We start from the raw sequence: 16,145 nt of genomic DNA, 5'->3' as shown, positions 1-16,145 counted from the left end.
ACGTCCACGCTGTCGCGGCATGCTACCAGTGTTAAAGACTGCGATGGAGCTCCGTATGCCACGGCAAACTGGCTGACACTGACGGCGGCGGTGCACAAATGCTGCGCAGCTAGCGCCATTCGACGGCCAAGACCGCGGTTCCTGGTGTGTCCGCTGTGCCGTGCGTGTGATCATTGCTTGTACAGCCCTCTCGCAGTGTCCGGAGCAAGTATGGTGGGTCTGACACACCGGTGTCAATGTGTTCTTTTTTCCATTTCCAGGAGTGTATATTGCTATGAATTATTAAAGGCAGTTCTAACAACCCTATAGTTGTGACACTTTGTGCAACCTTTTGTAATGGTAATACTTAATGACAATATCAGTTTCATTTTATTATCTAAAGTAACTTTTGAAATACTAAAATTTACCCGAACCCATAATTTATGACTTTTATGATAAGCAACTTTCTTTATAAATCGTTCACATTGTAAGTAAGTAAGTAAGTGCAAGTGAATGTGCGAATCAGGTTGAACAGCCTCAATGTGAATCACGAAAAAGGGAAAACACCCCTTCCCTTGACGCGTTGATTCCTACACATTTCGCGGTCGAAAACGACAGTCCACTTTGCGAAGAGTAACAGGCCGACGTTCTTGGCAAATCTGTCCACTACTGGCATCCCCCCCCCCCCCCCCACCACCACCACTTAGCGTTTGAACCCTACTCCAACGGCATCGTGGGGCTGCAACAACACTGACTCACTCCTTTAGAGCGTAGGTGACAGCAATTTCTGCTGTGCCGTTTAGGATGGGAGCAGTAGGGACCGTTCAAGAACATCCGACGAAATTTTAACGTGATCCGAAGCAGAAAAGTGTTTTTATGGTTTTCCTATCCCTCCTTTTTCGCGCCCTCCTATGCTGTGATCACGGGAGAGTTCGACATAGGCACATGCGAGATTAAAACGTGTTTCTCTGAGACCGCCCAGTTCAGCAACACCTTCGGTGCCACCCACGCTCCTTTCTTGAACACGGTAAACTTGTACCTGTCAGAAATTTCGACGCTTGTACGGCAGTGAGGTTGAAACGTCCCCTTCGAAAAATTTTAAATAACTGTGCTTAGACTAACACACAATATTTTTTAGCGCAACGCAATCTGACTTTCAGTAATTCCTACAAGAGAATGGCCCTGACTAACATTAACCTATACGTTTCACATATCACTTACCTCACAAAAATCTTGGTTACTCGAACTACTGCAATACAGCGAGCAACAGTACTGCCAGCTAAATAAAAGATTCAAACTACGGAAGGCACTAACTACTGATAGGTATAGTTAGCAAATGAAAGATTTTAATAGAGAACAAACAATGTATTTACCTTAATAGTCATAATATATATATCAGTTCATGACATCCATTCTTACAAATTTCAAAACTCCTCTATCTCTCTCCCCACGTCCACCACTGCTGGCGGCTCATCTCCAACTGCGCAACACTACGCGCTGTTAACATTCATCTGCCCAACGCTACAATGGCGAGTATTACAACAACGCCAACCAGCCACAGACTGCACACAGCACAGCCAGTGATTTTTCATGCAGAGCGCTATGTGGCGTTACCAATAAAAAAAACCTAAACAGCCTACTTACAAGGTTGCTGTAGGGAATGAGTGTCAGGCAACCCCTTCGACACCATTAGGTGGAGTTGACCTACGTTCTAGTACTAGAGCAGCCTTGGCGCTAAATAGGTCTTGAAGTTTCTGACAGGTACACGTTTAAGGTGTTCAAGAAAGGTGCGTGGGTGGACGAGGGTGTTGCCTAACTGGGTGGTCTCGGAGGAACACGTTTTAACCTCGCAAGTGCCAATATCGAACTCTCCCATCATCACTCCAAAAGAGGGCGCGAAAGAGCAGGGATTTAAAAAAAAAAAAAACAACAACATAAAACAATTTTGTGTTTCGGACCACATTAAGATTTATGGAACTGTTTTCAACGGTTCTAGTCGTTCCGCCCCTTATGGCACATAAAACTTGGTATCACACTACATTCCAAAGGGGCGCCACCACGTGGGGTTGCAGCCCCGTAATGACCACAGAGGAGGGCTGAAATGCCCTGACCCCGCCGGGAATTGAACCCGGGACCCCGGGCGTAAGAAGCGAGAACGCTACCGCACGACCACGAGCTGCGGACAAATGTGAGGGAATCAATGCGCTAAGGGAAGGGCTCCGTGAGGCTTTCCCGTGTCGATTCTGGACGTCGATGTGCCTCCCATAAGAAAACAGTGTGATTTCAGCGCAGGTCGTTGCGGTTCTGACTCAAATAAACTTCTAAGATCTCGCCATTTTTCCCGCGTGTGTCGACTCCGTGCTGTATGAAGCATCGCTGAGCCCGAGGGTGACGTCGCAAAGTGGCACGCTTGTGTACCATCACAGAGGAAGATTGTAGGAATCTTTGAGAGAAATTTCAAACTTCTGCACCGCAATGGGAAACAATTACGAGGTTTCGAAAAAGCGATCCTTTAATTTTGTTGCTCAGCGCAGAAGCATATTACCCCTTCAAGACAACGATCAGCAAACCGCACAGCAGTGCTGTAATGCGGGTATATTGCTAAACAGCCTGGCAGGCAACTGTAGACAGCAATAAGTGAACGTGGCTTTGAAATGTGCTTTTCTTTTGGTGAATTCACACCGCTTGCTATCTGGAAAAAAATACTCTGATGGTAAGACAGCCCTAACACCGATGCGGCTGAGGATGCGGGTGTAAACGGGAGACATAAAAGTGTTACACAGGAACGCCTGGAATAATTACAACACATTTGGTATATAAGTGAATCATTATTCGTATACAGGGTGGTCAGAAACAGTGTGAAAGCTTGTAAAAGTGCTGCAGGGTAAATTGTGTTCAGAAATAATTATTAAGAAAATAATTCGATAAGTAGCGCCGTTCCCGAGTTAATTAGCACTTAAGTTATGCAGTCAGGCCGTTGGGCACGTAATTTCAAGCGTCCAAGCGTTTTTCGTTTGGTTTCCTAAAACTCAAGAAGGGAGCGATTCAAAGATTGGACATGAGCGACGGTATTAGGGCTAGAACCCGAGCCAAAGGCTCAGTAATCTCGTGCGCTATCATCTACACTATGAGAACAAATGAAGTTTATTGTATCTGACTGGCCGCTTGAATTTGCGCGCAGCGGTTTGATTGGTTATTTTCTTAACAATTTCTCTGCGCAACGTACCTTGCAGCGCCCTTACAAGCTTTTCAGACTGCTTCTGACCACCATGCGTAAATACTGTGGGAGTAAGACACCCTTACTACCCCTAGGGATTGGCGCAGGGTGAGAAGGAGTAACTCTTACCTAGCCAGAACTCACTGCATGTACAAACATACAATGAAGTCACATACCTGCGACGCTGCTCAAATCACAAAACGATTACAGTGCGCCCAAGGGGGTTGTAACTCTGGCAGTCTGCTGAACTGGACTGACTCATCATAGATCTTGATTGGCTATATACATATCGCTCGTACGAAACTAGGCTTGTCCTTTACTCACATGATATAATGCGAACTACGCATGAACGGCAGCAGCTAGATTCCATATTTCTAGACTTCCGGAAGCCTTTGACACGGTGCCCCATTGCAGGCTGTTAAAGATACTACGAGCATATGGAGTAGTTTCACTGATATGTTAGTGGCTCGAAGATTTCTTAAGTAATACAACCCAGTATGTCGTCCTCGACTGGGAGTGTTCATCAAAGATAAGGGTATCGTCATGAGTTCCCCAAGACAAGGTGGGCAGCAATCTATAGTTATTTGCTGAAGATGTTTTGGAGTAAGGTGAGGCGTCGAAGCTGAATGTCTGCAGGTGGATACAAGATGACTTAGACCGAATTTCTGGTTGGTGTGATGAATAAAAGCTAGCTCTAATTGTAGAAAAATGTAAGTTAATGAAGATGAGTAGAAAAAAACCTTTGTGTTCTGAGATACACTACTGGCCATTAAAATTGCTACACCAAGCCTATGCAGCTTCAACACGATACCACAGTTCATCAAGAGTAGTGACTGGCGTCTTGTGACGAGCCAGTTGCCCTGCCACCATTTACCTGACGTTTTAAATTGGTGAGAGATCTGGAGAATGTGCTGGCCAGGGTAGCAGTCGAACATTTTCTGTATCCAGAAAAGCCCGTACAGGACATGCAACATGCGATCGTGCATTATCCTGCTAAAATGTAGGGTTTCGCAGGGATCGAATGAAGGGTGGAGCCACGGGTCGTAACACATCTGAAATTTAACGTCCACTTTTCAAAGTGCCGTCAATGCGAACAAGAGGTGACCAAGACGTGTAACGAATGGCACCCCATACCATCACGCCGGGTGATACGCCAGTATGGCGATGACGAATACACACTTGCAATGTGCGTTCACAGCGATGTCGCCAAACACCGATGCGACCATCATGATGCTGTAAACAGAACCTGGATTCATCGGAAAAAATGACGTTTTGCCATTCGTGCACCCAGGTTCGTCGTTAAGTACACCATCACAAGCGCTCCTTCCTGTCATGGGTTACCGCAGCCATGGTCTCCGAGCTGATAGTCCATGCTGCTGAAAACGTCGTCGAACTGTTCGTGCAGATGGTTGTTGTCTTGCAAACGTCCCGACCTGTTGACCCAGGGACAGAGACGTGGCTGCACGATCCGTTACAGCCATGCGGATGAGATTCCTGTCACCTCGACTGCTAGTGATACGAGGCCGTTGGGATCCAGCACGGCGTTCCGTATTACCCTCCTGAACCCACCGATTCCATATTCTGCTAACAGTCATTGGATCTCGACCAACGCGAGCAGCAATGTCGCGATACGATAAACCGCAAACGCGATAGGCTACAATCCGACCTTTATCAAAGTCGGAAACTTGATGGTACGCATTTCTCCTCCTTACACGAGGCATCACAACATCGTTTCACCAGGGAATGCCGGTCAACTGGTGTTTGTGTATGAGAAATCGATTGGAAACTTTCCTCATGTCAGCACGTTGTAGGTGTCGTCACCGGCACCAACCTTGTGTGAATGCCCTGAAAAGTTAATCATTTGCATATCACAGCATCTTCTTACTGTCGGTTAAATTTCGCGTCTTTAGCTCGTCATCTTCGTGGTGTAGCAATTTTAATGGACAGTAGTGTAGCACTGGCAATGTACTACTTGACTCAATCACGTCTTTTAAATATCTAGGCGTAACATTGCAAAACGATATGAAATGGAACGATCATGTGGAGTATAGTGAGAGGGAAGATGAATGTCGACTTCGGTCTATTGAGAGAATTCGACACTATATAGTACGCTAGTGCGAGATACTCTTGAGTACTGCTTGAGTGTTTGGGACCCGTAGAAGAACGTATTAAAGGAAGACATGGAAGCAGTTCAGAGACAGGCGGCTAGATTTGTTACCGGTAGGTTCGAGAGGTAAGCTGTAGGAAGAGATGTGTAATAGACAATATGCACATGAGCCAAGAGGGAATAATAAGACTGGACGACGGAGAACGAAGTGCTCGGATTAAAAAGGGTGTAAGACAGGCATGTAGTATTTCTCCCTAGTGTTCAATCTGTACACCGAAGAAGCAATGATGGAAATAAAAGAAAGCTTCAGGTGTGGAACTAAAATTAGAGGTGAAATGATATCAATGGTACGACATCGCTATCCTGAGTGAATGTGAGGAAGAATTACATAATCTGCTCAATGGAATGGACAGTCTAATGGTACAGAATATGGGTTGAGATTAAATCGAAGGAAGGTGAAAGGATGAGAAGTAGCAGTAATGAGAACAGCGAGAAAGTTAACATCGAGATTGATGGTCATGAAGCAGATAAAGTAGGCAGCAAAATAACCAATGACGAACGGAGCAAGGAGGGCATCAAAAGCAGACTAGCACTGGCAGAAAGGGCGTTCCTGGCCAAGAGAAGTCTACTAGTATCAAACATAGACCTTAATATCAGGAAGAAATTTCAGAGAATGTGCGTTTGGAGCACTGTATTGTTTGGTAGTGAAACGTGGACTGTGGGAAAGCCGGAACAGAAGAGAATCGAAGCATTTGAGATGTGGTTTTACAGACCAATGCTGAAAATTAGGTGGACTGATGGAAATGCCGTGTGGCTAGGGCCTCCAATCGGGTAGACCATTTGCCTGGTGCAAGTTCAAAATGGCTCTGAGCACTATGGGACTTAACATCTGTGGTCATCAGTCCCCTAGAACTTAGAACTACTTAAACCTAACTAACCTAAGGACATCACAAACAGCCATGCCTGAGGCAGGATTCGAACCTGCGACCGTAGCAGTCACGCGGTTCCGGCCTGAGCGCCTTAACCGCGAGACCACCGCGCCCGGCCCTGGTGCAAGTCTTTCGAGTTGACGCCACTTCGGCGACTTGCGTGTCGTTGGGGATGAAATGGTGATGATAATGACAACACAAGGCCCAGTGCCTGAGCGGAGAAAACCTCCGACCCAGCCGGGAATCGAACCCGGGCCGTTAGGCATGACATTCGGTCGCGCTGACCACTCAGCTACCAGGGGCAGACGGTGGACTGATAAGCTAAGGAATGAGAAGGTTCTGCTCACAATCAGAGAGGAAAGGAAGATGCGGAAAACAAGAGACAAAATGATAGGAAATCTGTTAAGACATCAGGGATGACTTCCATGGTACTGGAGGGAGCTGTAGAGAGCAAAAGCTGTAGCGGAAGACAAAGATTGGAAGACGTCCAACAGATAATTGAGGACGTAGGTTGGAAGTGCTACTCTGAGATGAAGAGGTTGGCACAGGAGAGGAATTCGTCACGGACAGCATCAAACCATTCAAAAGGCTGATGGGATGATTTACGGACACGCTTCAGGAAGTCAAATGGGAATCCCTGTATCCCTGGAGGGAATGCGACATTCATTTCGAGAAACGCTATTGAGAAAACTGAGAGAACCAGCATTTGAAGCTGACTGCAGAACGATCCTACTGCCTCCAACATACATTGCGCGTAACGACCACGGAGGTAAGACACGAGAAATTAGACAGTCGTTCTTCCCTCGCCCTGTTTGCGAAATGACTAGTAGTGATACGGGTTACCCTCGGCCACATGCCGTACGGTGGACTGCGCAGTATTTATGTAGAAGTAGACAGCCGGACGTACCCGCAGGTGGCGAGCTTCATGCGGCAGGAGCTGGCGTACACGTTGCCGTCGGAGGCGCAGACGGGCCCGTCCACCGGGGCGCTCTCGCAGGACACGGGGCAGTTCTCGCGCTGCGCCGACGAGTTGCCGCAGGCGCCCACGTGCGACAGCTGGATGCCCACCCTGCAACACACACACACGGTGGGCTGAGCGCTGGAGGAGCTGTGCAGCTACACAAAGACAAGCCGCGAGTCTGCAGACAGCGTCCAAAAGGTCAGCTGCCCGTCCCTTTCAGTTCCGAGGCGTCGGAGGCAAGTTTATCAAATGTTCGAATGTGTGTGAAATCTTATGGGACTTAACTGCTAAGGTCATCAGTCCCTACGCTTACACACTACTTAACCTAAATTATCATAAGGACAAACACACACACCCATGCCCGAGGGAGGACTCGAACCTCCGCCGGGACCAGCCGCACAGTCCATGCCTGCAGCACCTGAGACCGCTCGGCTAATCCCACGCGGACCGAGAAGTCCTCTGCCGCACTACATTTGGCTAAAATGAACCGAAGTACTGTAATGGAGCGCTTCTCCAACACTCCGTTGTACACTTTGAAATTGAAAATGGAGTATGTTTAAGAAAATGCATTACTCTACTGTGAGAAAGGTCCAGTGACTATATTCTTCCTCTGGATCTATGGATACCCTGCAAGTCACACTTAAGTTTCTGGCAGAGGGTCCATCGAATCACCTTCACAATAATTTTCTATTATTCCACTCTCGAACAGCGCGCGAAAAATAGAGAACACCTATATCTTTCCCTACGAGCTCCGATTTCCCATATTCTATTGTGATGATCGTTTATCCCTATGTAGGTAGGCGTCAACAAAATATTTTCTTATTTATTGAAATTTCGTGAAAAGACTCCTCCATAATGCAAAACGCCTTTGTTTTAATAGTGTCCAGTCAAATGCTGTATAATGTCCGTGAGACTCTCTCCCCTATTTTGTGATTATACAACGCCTGCCTCTCTTCTTTGAACTTTTTTGTTGTACTCCGTAAATGCTACCTAGTAAGGATCTCAAACCGCGCAGCAGTACTCCAAAAGAGGACTGCATCATGTTTATTCTTTTAATATTTCTATCACACATTATTGATGACACAGAGAGCTGAAATTTGTTGCGTTAGGTTCAAAAATGGTTCAAATGGCTCTGAGAACTATGAGACTTAACTACTGAGGTCATGAGTCCCCTAGAACTTAGAACTACTTAAACCTAACTAACCTACGGACATCACACACGTCCATCCCGTGGCAGGATTCGAACCTGCGACCTTAGCGGTCGCTCGGTTCCAGACTGTAGCGCCTAGAACCGCTCGGCCACCCTGGCCGGCTGTTGCATTAGGTAATGAAACCGTGCAGAAGGTGAGCAAAGTACTGACGTGTGTCTCTGGCGTTACATGGGTTCTGTATACACATAAAAGCCACCAGTTCCGTGTCTCGTATACGCGACACGGGAAACGAAGATGATGATGACATTTGGTTTGTGGGGGGCTCATCTGAGTGGTTACCAACGATCGTCCAAATTCCCAGTCTTGCCACTGTCCATTCTCGCTACTTTCCCGAATGATGAAGACAACACAAACACCCACCCCCTGGTTGGAGGAAATTCCCAACCCGTCCGGGGATCGAACCCGGGACCCCGTGTTACAGAGGAAGCACTGTTAGCCACTAGACCACGAGCCGCGGACGCCTACAGCGGTAAATACTTAACCCGGTGCAAGTTCCCAGTTCCAAGTTGTCTAACTAACGGCTTCTGGGTGCAACAAAAATTTAATTTTCACTACATCGTACAGTTATTGAACGAATTTATAAATTTAGAATGCAATCTCAATCTACTCATGAAGAGCTATCAGTACGCGTGTTACAGCATGTGCTACCAGCTCGTTCCGAAACACCGCGCTTAAAAAGGAGATTTTTCCGGGGCTCATACCTCGGTTTCTGTTGTGATAGAAAGGTGGCATTAAGTTTTTTGGATACTCCTTGGACTAGGGACCAATTGCATAACCAACCGAAGGATCGCCTTACTGGAACTAACTTCAGCACAGAGTCAAAGTTTGAACATTGCACACTTCCTTCAGCTTCAGCAAATGGGGAATATCGGCTGGTTCTTTTTACGTTAGATATGGTCTACGTTGTGCCTTGAAGGGGCCAATGGAGGCACCATTTAGCGCATGCACAGTTTCTCACAAAAACCGAAAAAAAGAATTTTACACCTTTTTTCGACGTCAGCGGTGGATATCTAAATAACTAACCGCAGCAAATTATTCAGATTTTAACGGTACATTCTCTAGGCTGCTATCCAGAAGTACGATCTTCCCGTCTTTAAAAACCCTTAGCCGTTATCGAGAAACATTCCCAAAACATTGTTTTGGGTACCAAACCCGAGTCACAGATTACAAGACCGCTGACGGCTGAAACTTTTACGATATATTTCTAAGACCCCTATCATGAACAGCCTTGAAGATTTTCCTGATATCTCTATCCGTTTCTAGGATACAGGGATTCGAAGTTACCCTACCAGTACACGTAATATACACACGTAAAATCCGGTGTTAGTCGAGAACGTTATCTACCAAGTGACGTAGCATTGAAAAATATGCTGTAAATTATCTCCGTTATCATCAGGACGTTCTGGGAAATCCATGTTGTAGTACCGAAGCACATGCTAAACTTTAGAGCACCTAAAATTCGGTCTGCGATGTAAAAATATAATTAGTTTTGCGTTACTTTAATTTCATGTAAGTAAATTATCAAAAATTTACTGACCCAAAAAATCTTTTTATATGAGTAACATGCCCTGCTGTAAAAGGGAAAAGACCAGTGGAAAAATCTTCTAATAAGACCCCAAAAAAGGCGAATATGCTCATGTCTGAAATACTCTGACTGAAATGTCAGGCAACCAGCTGCCTATTTCTGCTTTCCATAGAACCTTTAAAAATTTAAGATACTCGTACTTTCTTATGCTGAGAGAGAAGTAGACATTGGCAATGGGAAAGAGACGGAAAAAATAATAAATACCGGAAGATAGTAGGTTGGGTTATTGTGGGGGAGGACACCAGACAGCGAGGTCATCGGTCTCATCGGATTAGGGAAGGACGGGAAAGGAAGTCGGCCGTGCTCGTTCAAAGGAACCATCCAGGCATTTGCCCGGAGCGATTCAGGAAAATCATGGAAAACCTAAATCAGGATGGCCGGAGGCGGGATTGAACAATCGTCCTCCCGAATGCGAGTCCAGTGTACTAACCACTGCGCCACCTCGCTCGCTGGAAGATAGTAGTTGCGGTATAGAAAGTACGAATGTGACAATGGCAGAGACAAAGAGAGATACATAGAGGCAAAGGAACATAGTTGACAGTGGCAGAACAGCGCTATGAAAATAGTGAAGGAGACAGTGCAAGTGGGAGAGCAACAAACAGAAGCGGTGAGTGGGTGATAGCCAGAGATAATAAGTCTACAATCAATAATGACAACGAGGAAGAGACAGAGATATTGATAGTGAGAAGAGGTAGTAGCAGTGGGAAGGAATGAATGAGGTAGTGGCAGTAAGAGGGAGCTAGAGGGAGGCGGCGACAGTGACAGGCGACAGTATTAGTAGGAGGCTGTGGCTGTGGCTGTGGCTGCGAGACAGCAGACGGTGACAGTTAGACAGACACAGAGAGATATTGACAGTGAGAGTGGACAAGTGGCAGTAGATGGACGTGGGTGACTTGCAGCGATGGAGTAGTGGGTGTGAGGAAATTACAGTTACGGAAAATGGTGGGAGTAAGAGGCGAGTTGCATGTTAAAAAGGGCGCGAGTATTTTGGCATGCCAAGATTTTTGGAAAATGTTTAACGGCACTCAGGAAGGTAGAATGACTGGTACCCCACTTCTCAGTCAGAATCTTTTAAACAGGAACATATTGACCCATTTTATGCGTCGATACGACCATTTTCGCCCTGGTAACTTCATGTTGATGGCTTAACAGAATAAGTCAACTACTGCTCTTGGAAACTGTGTATATGTCTCGTGGCAAAGTAACTCACGGGCGGGTAAATTTCCTAGACTATGCTCAACCAATATTTGAAAATCAGAGCATGTAATTTCAAACCTTTATGGACCTTTTTCTCGTTGACACCCTCACAAAATGATGAAGAGAAAAAAAAGCTTGTCGCTTCCTACATTTTCACTGTTTATGCAGGAAAACTGCAGCATCAGGCATGGCCTTTTAATTTATTATTTCTTTACTACTAACTTCGTTTTTAGAAGACTTTGCAGTCAGTATCCACATATGCCACAGAATGTACTTTCAGAACGATATCATTGTACGGCATATAGTTAAGGAGATATGACGTGAGAACATTGAGATCCATGAAAAACTTTCTTGTTCTTAAAACTGGGCGCAATTTACCCAGACTGTACTGAAGTGTTTGATAATTAGAGCATTTAGCTACTTTCAACTAACTTTGAACATAATTTCAAACCTTTACTAAACTTTGGTAAGCTTACGTGCATAATGACAAAATGTTTAACACATTAACTCATTTGTAAAGCAATCAGACGTCTGAAGCTGTTTGATGGATGGAAGTTCGTTCTTTAAACAATCCGAGGTGATGAGTTTAGTGATTTATTACTAAACAGCTACATGTGATCTACGCTAACACATGCTACCTGACGATGGTAAAAATAGTAGGAGAACCGCTGTTTCAACAAAAGCAGATGAGCATTCACATGTGCGAGGGCTTTTCGGGAAGTAAGTTTTATGCTGTCTGCTGCGTGGAGGAGTTGGAGCAAGAGATGCTAACGGGCTATTTTAATTCAGCATCTGTAGTGCGTTCATCATAAGAATAAACTTGATGTAAACATTACACTATGTATTATTCCGCATTTGCTTGAATCTCATTGGATTTCGTTTCACGTGGAGAGGAAGCCAAGCTCTCGCCAGTGCACCAAGTACGATCTTAAGAATACGTTTTATGCTTTATTACATGTACATAGACTGAGCGATAATGCAGGACAACAGCTTTACCGGCGTTTTGCTTGGACAGCACTGGCCAGCCAGCTGGTACAATTAACCTGTAATGATGCGAGCAGCTGCAGTTCAGACGAAAAAAGAGGCGAGTAGAGAAACAATACAGCAGAGACTGCGACTGTGCATAATTTTTGCAATGAAAACTACACAGCTAAAGCGTGATTAAGAAAGACGTTGATGGCTGTTAAGACATTAGAATATCTTAAACTTCCATTCAACGTATCTCAGTAATACGATATTTATTTTATACGTACGACCACCGTCTAAGAGCATAACCAGCGTACGTGTGCTGCGGCTTCTGATCTATCATCGTGTTTTTGTATGTTTACATCAGGTTTATTCTTATGATGAACATAGCTGTGTCGCCAGCCGGGTGTGACATTGCCGCGGAAATGTTGCTGGAGTCTTGTTTGCGCTGCAAATACACTCCTGGAAATGAAAAAAGAACACATTGACACCGGTGTGTCAGACCCACCATACTTGCTCCGGACACTGCGAAAGGGCTGTACAAGCAATGATCACACGCACGGCACAGCGGACACACCAGGAACCGCGGTGTTGGCCGTCGAATGGCGTTAGCTGCGCAGCATTTGTGCACCGCCACCGTCAGTGTCGGCCAGTTTGCCGTGGCATACGGAGCTCCATCGCAGTCTTTAACACTAGTAGCATGCCGCGACAGCGTGGACGTGAACCATATGTGCAGTTGACGGACTTTGAGCGAGGGCGTATAGTGGGCATAAGGGAGGCCGGGTGGACGTACCCCCGAATTTCTCAACACGTGGGGCGTGAGGTCTCCACAGTACATCGATGTTGTCGCCAGTGGTCGGCGGAAGGTGCACGTGCCCGTAGACCTGGGACCGGACCGCAGCGACGCACGGATGCACGCCAAGACCGTAGGATCCTACGCAGTGCCGTAGGGGACCGCACCGCCACTTCCCAGCAAATTAGGGACACTGTTGCTCCTGGGGTATCGGCGAGGACCATTCGCAACAGTCTCCATGAAGCTGGGCTACGGTCCCGCACACCGTTAGGCCGTCTTCCGCTCACGCCCCAACATCGTGCAGCCCGCCTCCAGTGGTGTCGCGACAGGCATGAATGGAGGGACGAATGGAGACGTGTCGTCTTCAGCGATGAGAGTCGCTTCTGCCTTGGTGCCAATGATGGTCGTATGCGTGTTTGGCGCCGTGCAGGTGAGCGCCACAATCAGGACTGCATACGACCGAGGCACACAGGGCCAACACCCGGCATCATGGTGTGGGGAGCGATCTCCTACACTGGCCGACACCTCGTCGAGGGGACACTGAATAGTGCACGGTACATCATAACCGTCATCGAACCCATCGTTCTACCATTCCTAGACCGGCAAGGGAACTTGCTGTTCCAACAGGACAATGCACGTCCGCATGTATCCCGTGCCACCCAACGTGCTCTAGAAGGTGTAAGTCAACTACCCTGGCCAGCAAGATCTCCGGATCTGTCCCCCATTGAGCATGTTTGGGACTGGATGAAGCGTCGTCTCACGCGGTCTGCACGTCCAGCAAGAGCGCTGGTCCAACTGAGGAGCCAGGTGGAAATGGCATGGCAAGCCGTTCCTCAGGACTACATCCAGCATCTCTACGATCGTCTCCATGGGAGAATAGCAGCCTGCATTGCTGCGAAAGGTGGATATACACTGTACTAGTGCCGACATTGTGCATGCTCTGTTGCCTGTGTATGTGCCTGTGGCTCTGTCAGTGTGATCATGTGATGTATCTGACCCCAGGAATGTGTCAATAAAGTTTCCCCTTCCTGGGACAATGAATTCACGGTGTTCTTATTTCAATTTCCAGGAGTGTAGTTCCAGGAAGCTAGGACGATCGTCGACGGCGAAGAAAGAAGTGGATGACTTTTGTCACAAATGAAGTTGTTTCAAAGGCTAAACACTGAGTCAAAGAAAACTGTTGGTCCACGATTACTGGGCCATCATTCAGTATCCCCCCAGCTATAACTGTGTTTGGCAGTAGTAACAGTAGTTGTTGTTTCATCCATCCCTAGATCTGTTTTACGAAGATGTTGGAAATTTCATGTATTTCAATTTAGGAACAACAAAACGTAAATAATTTACATACATATAGACATTTACATACTTATAGGTCTACTAAGACGAAGGTGGGACAGGTAGTACACCGTGGCCTTATAGTGGGAACCATTCCGGCATTTTACGGAAATAACGAAAAGCCCAAATCAGGATGGCCGGATGAAGTTTGGAGCCTCCCCCTCCCGAATACAAAGCCACTCTGTTTAAATCATTGCTATCTTATTTGGTTTACGCCTAATGTTCAATGATATTTTACAGAAAAGTTATTTAATAATGTAAAACTCTAATGCCACGCTATTCGTTCATTTCTCAGTCGCAGGCACACCGCACACTACGCACACATTGTCTCATAGCGCTACACACTATAAGCTGACGCCAGGATCATTTTGTGTATCAAAACTTGCCATTTGTTAGCCTGAAAACTGTCAGAATCTTTCTATAAAGAGTGAGATATCGAGATCAAAAGAGGACACAGTTTTATTATTATTCATTGGGTAGCTTTGGGAGTAAGTTTTACCCTAAAATAAAAAAAGTGCGAAAATGTCTTGTGGAATTGTAAATGTTTTATTATCGTTACTACCACTGGTACGTTTTACATTTTTTTTTTACCAAACCCCTACTCTGTGTTGTTCACATATGTCACTTTTTTTTTCCACACCGCTACTCAGTGTTATCTAAGCAATCGTTCGAAGTACAGAGTGTATTGCTTAACAGGTACTTTTTTGTTGTCGTTTTAAATAAGTTTGTTTTAACAATTTCTTTAATCTTCTTCGGCAATTTGTTTTGCAGTTTCATTCCTTGGTAGAAAATGTTGTCAGATATTTATGTCTATGCTTTCATGGTAAATGAAAGTTCAGTCTATAAGGGGCGATCAAAAAGTTTCCGTTGGAAGGACGTACAGTCCAGAATCGGCACGCCAATCAAGCGAAATAGCCGGGAGCAATGTGGCAATCATCTCACCTGCACACCAAGGTGAAGATACTCGTTTGGTGAAATACCGTGTTCTGTTGCGTGAAGAAGTACGTAACTGCCTGCTGCACGTCGTCATTAGACAGGAATCGTCGACCCTTCATGGCCTGATAATCGGACGGGAACAGATGACATTTCTCGAGACAGAAAGGAAATAATCAATCATAATTCTACGGATTCTTTGTTTTATAAGTTAACATAAGTTAGTTTCCGAATAGCTCTTGCGCTAAATACAGGATATTTTGGACAGATTAGTCCGATTTCACAAGAATATATCTCCTACATGAATGAAGGTAAAAACTTGATACGAGTTGCTACTTATGCGCAGTCCTATACAGATTTTATTTTCAACAGAGTGATACGATTTTACAAGCTCATATTTCTTTTACATGCATGCTCATTCAATCTTCACAACTTTTTATAATTATCTTTAAGATCAAAATCTTCATTTACTTTTTCACAAATGTTCACCGTGAACTTCACCTTCATATGGTATACTCTTTTGAAATCAGGTGAATATTTTTGAAAGGTCCTTTCCTTTACTTTGTAGTGAATATACCTACATGAAACTCTAAAAAGCTCTATCGCCTCCGTAACATTGAAAATGATGAAACGTTCCGCAGAGACAGCTTCCTGGATTCTGTTCAGTTACGTATCAGCATATATGGAAAACCTTCTTTTAAGAGACGTGCTTGGGTGTTGATATATCCAAATTCGCGAGACGGCGAGAGCTGAGCTCATTCAAGATACAATCGCGCTTTGGAAGCTGTTGGAATTTTGCGGAGTGGACCATTACTGCTACGAGACACAATGTTGAGAGCGCTGTATGAGGACAAAATAAATTCAAATGTATGATTTCGCCACACAGATCGCCCGACATGATGAATCCCATGTAATATTTATGCGGCATAATC

The 16,145-nt window shown here is 45.5% G+C and overlaps 1 protein-coding gene across 1 annotated transcript in view; it reads right to left on the bottom strand.

Annotated features, from left to right (window-relative positions):
- LOC126278310 (serine protease inhibitor dipetalogastin) overlaps window positions 1-16,145 on the bottom strand; it is a 271,690-nt gene that overhangs the window by 31,882 nt on the left and 223,663 nt on the right. The window contains exon 4 of the mRNA XM_049978324.1: window positions 7,140-7,301. Within this exon, the coding sequence (XP_049834281.1) occupies window positions 7,140-7,301 (162 nt within the window). The remainder of the gene's footprint in view (window positions 1-7,139; window positions 7,302-16,145) is intronic.

This window comes from Schistocerca gregaria, chromosome 6 (genome assembly GCF_023897955.1).
Source record: "Schistocerca gregaria isolate iqSchGreg1 chromosome 6, iqSchGreg1.2, whole genome shotgun sequence".
Taxonomy (NCBI): Eukaryota; Metazoa; Arthropoda; class Insecta; order Orthoptera; family Acrididae; genus Schistocerca; species Schistocerca gregaria.
This window is presented reverse-complemented; position numbering and strand designations above follow the sequence as displayed.